The sequence below is a fragment of the Marmota marmota genome, unplaced genomic scaffold (assembly GCF_001458135.2).
Source record: "Marmota marmota marmota unplaced genomic scaffold, marMar, whole genome shotgun sequence".
NCBI lineage: Eukaryota > Metazoa > Chordata > Mammalia > Rodentia > Sciuridae > Marmota > Marmota marmota.
Window position 1 is genome coordinate 2,908,859 of NW_025999870.1, and position 10,034 is coordinate 2,918,892.

Genomic DNA, 10,034 nt, shown 5'->3' on the forward strand with positions numbered 1-10,034 from the left:
AAACTAAGTGTAGATCCTCATCAGATAGATGAGCTTAGCCTGTCCCAACAGCTCCAGGCCTTAGGAAAGACTCTTCACCAGACATCTAGAGATGTTCACAAGAGGGGTCCCCTATCACACAGACACTAGGTGCACCCACACCAGCCATAGACTCTGTATGGATTAAAACTGGAAGAAGGAGCTACTGCAACCTAACAGTGGGGACCCCATATTATCATATTAACCTCTCCCACTGCCATTAAAGTTGCAGGAATAGGCCCGTGGAAACAACACTCTCCAGTTAAAGAGGCAGTTGATACTGATAAATCCACCACCTACACATCTGAGGCTAGTTTCTATAATCAATTATCCAGGGACACAGCAGATGACATCAAGCTAGTGGCCATACAAGACCAATTAGACTTCTCCTTCTCAGTAGTCTTACAAAACTGAAGACGGCTAGATTTGATAACAGCTAGAAAGGGAGGACTTTGCCTCTTTTTAAATGAGGAATTCTGTTCTTATGTAAACCACTCAGGGATTGTCAGGGATGAGGTTCAACAGTTGAGAGCAACTGAGAGCAGGTGACAAAAAAGAGACAGGAATTAGCTAACTCTTGGAGCTCTGGAGCAATATGGTAGCTGGGCTTCCTAGCTCCCACTGCTGGATGGACACCTCCCTGGGCTCCTCCTGACACTCCTGTTTGGCCCCTGTATTCTTAACATGCTGACCCACTTTATCTCCTCCCACTTAGAGGCCATGAAATTTGAAATGGGCCTCCAGAGTTACCAGCAGCTTAGCTTTGAGTATATGGACAGAGATGATACCCCTTAAAAGAGTTTAAAGTTCATCAGGTGGGGGGAATGTGATTTGTGGCAAAACTAGGCCTGGTTATAAGAAAAACTAGTGCCTGGGGAAAGGTGAGTTCCCCTTCAATTCCTGTCAGTGCTTTCTCAGGAAACCTAATTAATGATAGGTCCCTACCTTTTGGGTTATAAATAACTAACTCTAGGAATCTCACTACTCCCCTTTGAAGCATAAATATAGCTCCTTTTGAGGCTTTGCCCCAAGACAAGAGATCTGGCCTATGAGAATAGCCATTTTCTCCCCTTATCACACTCTGCTTCCAAATATATCTTCCCACTAGAAACCCAGCACATAGCCTTCTATCATATAGAGTAGACCAGATAGCCTACAAATGTTGTGAGAAACTGGGGTTGGGGGCACAGAATTTGGAGTCTGATCTCCTCTGGGCCCATGAGTGTAAAAATAAAATTTGAGTTCTCCCACTCTCCGAGTGCCATTTGTAGCATTTGACTGAAATTATTCCTTCAGCATACACAGAACAGATCACCGTCATGAGTACCCCTGCACATCTTCCTCCTGAGTTTGGAGGAATTAGAACCTGAGGTAGGAGCAGCTAGTTGGAGACGGTGAGTTTGATGTCCTATCATGGTCATCGCAGGACAGGGTTGGAGGTGGGAAATGGGAATTTCTAGGCTTTATCCTGGGTCCTTGGTGTCATATACTGTCATCCCAGGGTAGAAATCTCAGACACAGGGTCTGTATGATTATTGGGAAACAGAAGGTCACAAGGGGCAGAAACAGTCTGAAAAAAAAGTCCAAGCAGGGCCTGGTTCTCACTGCTAGCGTCCACACATGCTCTCCACAGGGTCTCATCAAGGAGAGGTGGAGCAGGAACATCATCACCAAATTGATGGAAGAAGAGGCGGGGCTGGGCACCACTGGGAAGGAGCTGGGCCACACTATGGGTATGGGAGCAGAGGGTACTCCATAGTCAGGGCCTAAAAAAGAACACAGGGGACTCAGAGCCAAGACACCACCCTGACCACCTTCCTCGTGGGGCCGGGAGATGGATGGACATAGTCTAACACCACGAGGAACCTGAGTACCAAGTCCTTGCCCATCAGCACCCTCTCTGCCAGCCTTAGCTTTAGCCTGATGCAAGGTCACTATCCCCAAATTAGTGACAACATCAGAACAGCAACACTAACACTATTTTACTTCCATTTTTTGATGATTTTGCATTCTGCCATCCAACTGACTATAACTCCTAGACCCAGGTGTCCTGTTGGCAGTAGCCCAACTGTCCTTCCACATACTCTCCAAGTCTTACACATCATCAGGATTAGTTGGGCTCTGATCAGCCAGAATGTCAGGGGACTCTTAACACTTGGTTCCTTTCTTTGCCAGTTGGTTTATTTCTTTCACTTGCTGTCTCAAGAATCACAGCCCAGACTCTGAGAACAGGAGCTGTGGCCCCATGGGCTTCAACAATTCCTTGTGGAGCCAGTTCCCATAGCCATTCAAACTTCCAAAGCTGTGGGACCAGGACCTCATCCTCTCCTGGAGCCATTTCAATGGTGCCGCAGAAAATGTTGTCCTGGGTGCCCTCACCTCAGGACCCTCCTGTCTTTGATAAGCCTGTTTTCTCATGGAAGGTGATGCTCTCTTGGGACTCATGATATAATGCTCCTAATGCAGGAACTTCTTATCAGCTAACAAACAAAATGGCCTGAACCTGCCTAAGTTTCTAACTATTCCCTCAGGAATTCCACTTTGAATTCTGCCAGCCATTATATTGGGGCTCTCCTGTTCCCCTCAGAAACAAACTGCTATGGGCTTTGCATTTTGCAATGAATACCAGCCTCAGACATGCTTGGAGGGTCACAGTTTGGCCTCTGACTCTGTGTCTCCTCAATGTCCCACCCCAGAAGGGAGAGGTGGCTGCAGAGGTGGATGAAATCAGCATGGTATGTGTGTTCCAGGCAAACTCCCTGGGGAACCTGGTGGAGACCCTGGAGCCAGCCTTCTTAGATGACTACCCCTCTTCCATGTCCACCATCTTAAGTTCCTCCACCCAACAGAAGCTGGACATAATATTGGGAAGGTAAGCCATACCCAGGGTGACAGGGTCACATAAAGAGGAGTCCCGGAACTGGCCCTGCACCTCTCTCAGCCTCAGCCTGCTCCTCTGAACAGTGGGGTGCCAAGAAAACTGACCTCATGTTAGAAAAGGCCAGGCCTCTCAGGCTGCTGCTCCCCTTCTTCTAGGATGGTCTCCTCACCCCTTAATTTACACTTGCTTTACTATCCATCTGATAATACTTAGAATCAGGTCACTGTGACGGGCCACCACATGGTGCATCAAGCCTGCATGGTTCTGGCCTTGTTCAAGAATCCTGAGCTGAAGAATAATGAAGCTGAACTTGAAGACACTGGGGTGCTCAGTGTAAGCAGGAGGGGGTTAAACAGACTGGACATGCATAGCAGATCTTCCAGAAACAGGGGTGGGGCAGGAGCAATGAGAAGCAGAGCTGGCATTATCTGCTGCATTCTGGGAACACTTCCAAAGGGTGGGTTTGTGTGTGGAGCTTTCTGAAAGGCCATATAAAGCATTTTGTCTCTGTAAGGAACAGGGATAGTTGGTGACTTTTATTCCTCTTGCAGCTTCAGGGCCACATTTGATGCTTGTTCCACTACCTCCACCACCTGAGAGAGAGTTGGAGCCAGAAACACCTGCGGTGGCAGATCCAGGCCAGCAGGTCCTGGTGACCCCTCAGCTAGCAGCACCCACTGAGTGCCCCCTTATACCTGTTCACAACTAAGATGCCCATATCCTTCCCTGTCATTTTTTCCTTATTTTTCTTTCATGTATTTATATTTTCAGTAAAACTACTTTCTTTTAAAATTGAAGATTTTATTGATTTTTACAAGATTCAGTTTATTGGCATGAAGTACATTCTCAGAACTCTTGAGAATTTTCCTGAATCAGGTTCCATAACCACTCCCTCTCCCCATCCCACTAGTCCCCAGCACCTCCTCATCATTCATCATTTTAGCCCTGTGTCTGCATTTTTCAAATCAGTGCAGTACAAGTTCTCTTTGGCTACACAATGTCAGAGGGACTGATTAAGTTTTCCTTAGAAAGGTAAATGCTATACAGGTCTAAGTTTACTATTGTTTTCTTTTTAAAAATTTTTTAAGGAATAGGATCCAACCCAGGGGCAATTTAGCACTGAGCTATATCTCTGGTCCTTTTTCTTTTTTTAGTTTTGAGACAAGGTTTTGCTCATTTGCTGAGGATTTCTCTGTGTTTGGGGGACTTCTCTCAAACTTACTGTGAGGTCAGGCAATGGGAGGTAACCAAAGGAGGCACATTTAGAAAGGCCTCCGAACAGGCTTTATTTGAGATGTCACTCCAGGGTGGAACTCAAATCAGACCAACAGAGTGGACAGAAGAAAGGTCTGAGGAGAAACCACGTGGGAGCTTCACTGGACTGGAATTTTATGAAGCTTGCAGCAGGAAGGGAAGGGCTTGGGACAGGAAAAAGTATTTTTAGAGTCCCTTGTCCTGCTAGAGTTGGTGGGGGGAACTGGCTGAAATCCAGGATTGGCCAGAAGACCCTGCTGATTGACAGGCATTTCCATGGGTGCCTGATTGATGTTTCTTTCCTGTGCTCAGGCTGCTTGGTGCTTTGTTCCTAATTCACCTCCACTGAACTGACATGATCATCTTGCTCAAAGCAGTATTATTTGGAAATAGACAAAAAAAAAAAAAGCCAACCTTGGAGACCAGATCAATCAGCTGTTTTTCATCCAAAAATGAAAAACAATAATGTCCTGTATCCTTCATCCCATGCAGGCTACAGAACCAGGGTCACTCGGGTGAATTGGGGTGGGCACGAATAGATCACACAGACACAGAAAATACGTTTTTCTTGGGGCATTTCAGGACGGGTTCTCCGCCTTCAGCTGTAAACTCCCACAAGGTGGGCAAGCACTGGAGGTGGGGGAGACACAGGGAGGGCATGTCCTGAAGCTCTATTTATTGTGGGGAGCCATTGGATAGAACATTCCATCCATAAAAGGTAGAGGGTAGTATTACAAAGGAACAAGAAGGCAGCCCACTCCTATTAGGAAATGCCCACTCCCAGAGCCTTGCTCCCCTGATGAGCAGAGGTGGGTCCACCTGCTTCCAGGGGCAGCCACCACCCCAGCATAAGCCAGTCCCCACACCTCCACCACTCTAGGCTAAGGGTGCTTGGCTCCTATAAGGCAGCTCCCGACAATGTCCAGCTAAATATCATTAAACAGATAAATCTCTTAGGCAAAGCTTTCAATAAGAGGAGCATAGTTAGCAGGTCAAAATGACATAAGCACTGAAGAGTGTCCTTTGGATTAGGGGATGGGGATGATATCGCATCCCCATGATTTGGCCCTTTTAATGGAGTGATAAGGAGCCATGGCTGATGTGCTAGTTGCTTTCTTTTCCCAAATGCAATGCCTAAGAGAACGAACTTATAAAAAGAAAAGGTTTGTTTTGTCTCACAGATTTGGAGGGTCCAGTCCACGACTGATGGGCTCTGCTGCTTTGAGCCAGGGAGGAGACAGCATAGCCTGGCAGGAATAAGTAGTGGAACAAACTTGCTTTCGTCATAAACTGGAGAAGGAGGCAAAGAGGCCCTGGCCTGTAGTCCCTTTCAGATTAGTAGGGCCCACCCCTACTAATCTACCGACCTCCTACAAGACCCCAGTGCTCAAAGGTTTATCATCTCCTAGTAGCACCACCCTGGGGACCAATCCTTTATCATATTGATTTATGATGGATAGTCAAGATTCAAACTGTAACATCCTGGTTCTAGTGTGTACTGTTATCTCATTTGGGGTCTAATTTACATATCCTCATCAACTAATAACGTTGCAACTCTTTCAGGTTCTTATTGACTTTATGAATACCCTTCTTTAACCCAAGGGACTCTGGCTTTTTGTTCATTTGTAGGATACTTCATTTTCAATGCAAGGTATTTTTAAGATATATGTATTACATTAAAAAAAAAAAAATCACAGAAAGGCCCAGGCCCTCCCTGGCTATCAGGGTCCCTTGAGAACAAGGCAAGGGAGAGGCTTTAGGGTGGCAGCAGGCAGTCTGTGATGCCCTCTGCTTCTGCCCTCTGGGTGCTGCCCCCTCTGCCCTGGTAGGGTGCCTGGATGCCAAGCTCTGCTCTCCCTGCCTAAATAAACAGAGAAGAAGGACTGGATGACTACAGGAAAGGGTATCAGAACAGTGGCAATCAGCAAATTTGAACAGGAAGCCTTAGCATGTGTTGCTTACTGTAGTCGTCTTGCACTGGTGACAAAATTGAAAAAGCGTGATATGTTTGGTGCTTTGGAAAGTGGAAGCTGCCAGTGAACTCTGTTCTGTTCTCTCAGGAGAAGTAAGTAAAGTTAATGAAGGACTCGTCAACAATCTTGTCATGAAGATGATTGGCTGACCAAGGGGACACAAAGTGACCCTTCAGAGGTTGATGAATTAGTGAGTGAAACGTGTGAGAAATGAGTACAATCTGTTGAGTGGAAGTGGCACCCCTAAATATACTAGTGTGAAATAACATTAAACACAACCAGAAGAAAGCCCATGGAGCCATCTGCCCACTTCAAAGGGTCCTCCTAAGGCCCCTCAGTAGAGAACAGTACATAGGTGGACCCTGATACAGATGGACACTGAACTGGATTAGAAGAATTTTCCAACTGGAAGAAATATTTTTCTCAGAAAACACTTTTCTACAATGTATATAACTTGATTTTTTAGATGTATACATTAACAATAAACCACTGTGTGTACTTAATTTTGTGAGTTAAAAAAAAAGATATTTGTATTACAAATAGAATCTTCCCACACAGCTTGCATTTTTTTTTTTCCTGGTACTGGGGATTGAACTCAGGGGCACTCAACCACTAAGCCACATCCCCAGCCCTATTTTGTATTTTATTTAGAGACAGGGTTTCACTGAGTTGCTTAGTGCCTCATTTTTGCTGAGGCTGGCTTTCAAATCTTGCGTATTATTCTCTAAGTCATGTACTTTGATGAATAGAAGTTCTTTATTTTGACCAAGAGTAATTTTTTGTTTTTTTAAAAATTGTGATTTTTTTTATGCTCAGTTTGAGACCTCGTTCCCTAATTTAAGGTCATAAAATATTTTCCTACATTTTCTTTCATATATCTACAGTTTCACTTTTCACTTTTATGTCTATGATCCACCTAAAAAAAATTATGTAGCAAGGGGAGTGGAGAACCAGTTGACAATTAGATAATTATATATAAAATTTGTTCAACATCATTTTCATTGAAAACACATCTTCCCCTCTTTACTTGAGATGTAGTGGAACATGTATGATAAATCATCATATATGTGAAAGTCCTCTACACTACCCTGTCCTAGTGTCCTGTTAGTTTATTATTGTACCAATACCAAAAGTTGTTAATGAAAACTGGTAGTATATGTTTTCTAATTTATTCCTCTTGTTCAAAACCATAACTGCTATTCTAGGTCATTGGCATTTTCATAATCAATTTATGAATAATTTTTAAAAAATTATTTCATACCAAAAAGCTGGAATTTTTTATTAGTATTACCTAAAATACACACATTAATTTTGGAAGAATAGATGTAGTAACAATATTGACACTTTCAATTTATGGACATGCTTAAGTTGAATTTATTGTAGATATTTTAATATCACTAATTTTTGTTTTGGCTATGAAGAAGTCTAGGTCACGCCGCCGCCGCCGCCGCCGCCGCCGCCGCCCCGCGCCAAGCTGCCGAGTCCCTGGCGGAGCTGAGCCCGGGCGGGTACCGCTGAGGGCGCGGCGGCCTGTGGGGCCCCCCGAGGCTGCGGTCGGAGTCCCTGCCGCCCTCCGCAGCCGGCATAGATCTGGTTTTAAACCGGGCGGATTATTCACAGGTGGGAGTGACCTCGCAGAAGACTATGAAGCTACTTCCTGCGTCAAGACATAGAGCAGAGCGGCACAGAAGGTGGTTATTGGAGATCATGATGGAGTAGTCCTGTGCTTTGGCATGAAGAAAGGAGAAGCAGTGACAGTATTCAAGACCTTACCAGGGCAGAAGATTGCCCGACTGGAGCTGGGAGGGGTTCTTAATACACCTCAGGAGAAAATCTTTATTGCTGCAGGATCTGAGATTAGAGGCTTCACCAAGAGAGGAAAACAGTTCCTCTCTTTTGAAACGAACCTCACTGAGAGCATTAAAGCTATGCACATATCTGGCTCTGACCTCTTTCTCAGCGCAAGTTACATCTATAATCATTATTGTGACTGCAAAGACCAACATTATTACCTTTCTGAAGACAAAATCAATGATGTCATCTGCCTTCCAGTGGAAAGAGTACCTCAGATTACACCCATCTTGGCCTGCCAGGACAGAGTGCTCAGGGTTTTACAGGGTTCTGATGTGATGTATGAAATTGAAGTTCCTGGCCCACCTGCTGTCTTAGCACTGCACAATGGAAACGGAGGCAACTCTGGGGAAGACCTCTTGTTTGGAACAGCAGATGGGAAGCTCGGGCTTATTCAGATCACCACATCCAAGCCAGTGCACAAGTGGGAAGTTGGAAATGAGAGAAAGCGGGGAGGTATTTTGTGTATTGACAGCTTCCATATTATGGGTGATGGGGTTAAAGATTTACTTGTTGGGAGAGATGATGGAATGGTGGAAGTGTACAGCCTGGATAACACAGAGGAGCCTGTTCTGCGATTTGATCTGGCATTGTCTGAGAGTGTTACGTCCATCCAAGGTGGTTGTGTAGGGAAAGACGGTTATGATGAAATCGTGGTGTCCACCTACTCAGGCTGGGTCACAGGTCTGACAACTGAGCCTGTTCATAAGGAAAGTGGACCAGGAGAAGAGCTCAAGATCAATCAGGAGATGCAGAGTAAAATTTCTTCTTTACGGAATGAGTTGGAACATCTGCAGTATAAGGTGCTACAGGAAAGAGAGAACTATCAGCAGTCTTCTCAGTCAAGCAAAGCAAAATCAGCAGCACCTCCATTTAGCATAAATGACAAGTTCACATTAAATAAAGATGATGCCAGCTACAGCCTCATCCTAGAGGTGCAGACCGCAATAGACAACGTCTTAATACAGAGCGATGTCCCCCATAGATCTGCTTGATGTGGATAAGAACTCTGCAGTTGTCAGCTTCAGCAGCTGCGACTCCGAGTCAAATGACAACTTTCTTCTCGCCACTTACCGCTGCCAAGCAAATACCACACGGCTGGAACTGAAGATCCTCTCCATCGAAGGCCAGTATGGCACACTTCAAGCCTATGTGACTCCAAGAATCCAGCCCAAAACCTGCCAGGTGCGCCAGTACCACATCAGGCCCCTCTCTCTCCATCAGAGGACGCACTGCATTGACCACAGCAGACCCATGAACACCCTGACGCTGACAGGCCAGTTCAGCTTCGCTGAGGTCCACTCCTGGGTGGTGTTCTGCCTGCCTGAGGTTCCGGAGAAGCCTCCAGCAGGAGAGTGCGTGACCTTCCACTTCCAGAACACCTTCCTGGACACCCAGCTGGAGAGTGTCTACAGAAAAGGAGAAGGAGTTTTTAAATCTGACAACATTTCTACAATATCCATCCTAAAAGATGTGCTTTCTAAAGAAGCTACAAAAAGGAAAATTAACCTCAACATATCATACGAGATAAATGAAGTATCCGTCAGACACACTTTAATGCTGATCCACCCAAAGCTGGAATACCAGCTCCTCCTGGCCAAGAAGGTGCAGCTGATCGATGCTCTGAAGGAATTGCAAGTTCATGAAGGAAACACAAACTTCCTGATACCAGAGTACCGCTGTATCCTAGAGGAGGCTGACCACCTACAGGAAGAATACAAGAAGCAGCCTGCACACCTCGAAAGGCTCTACGGTATGATCACCGATCTTTTCATAGATAAGTTTAAGTTCAAAGGCACCAATGTGAAAACCAAAGTACCTCTCCTGTTGCAGATTCTGGACAGTTATGATCAAAATGCATTGATTGCTTTCTTTGATGCTGCATGAAAGATAAACAGGGCAAAGTCCCAAAGAAGTGGTCTTTTAAACAAAATGTTAAAGCCAAATTACAAGCCAGCTTGAAATAACTAAATATATTTGAGATACATTGACTTTAAGCTTCTATTTCTTTTGAAAGATGGAACTGTTTAAAAATAAAGTCTTATTTTTAAAACACA

At 45.0% G+C, this 10,034-nt stretch overlaps 1 protein-coding gene across 1 annotated transcript; it reads left to right on the forward strand.

Moving 5' to 3' along the window:
• Positions 1-7,644: 7,644 nt before the first annotated feature.
• Positions 7,645-10,034, forward strand: LOC107159502 (Bardet-Biedl syndrome 7 protein-like; the record flags this gene model as incomplete). Its single annotated transcript, XM_015506097.2, is given in 3 exon segments — positions 7,645-7,797; positions 7,800-8,954; positions 8,956-10,034. Coding segments are annotated over 3 exon segments (2,217 nt in total), but the record flags the coding sequence as incomplete, so codon positions are not given.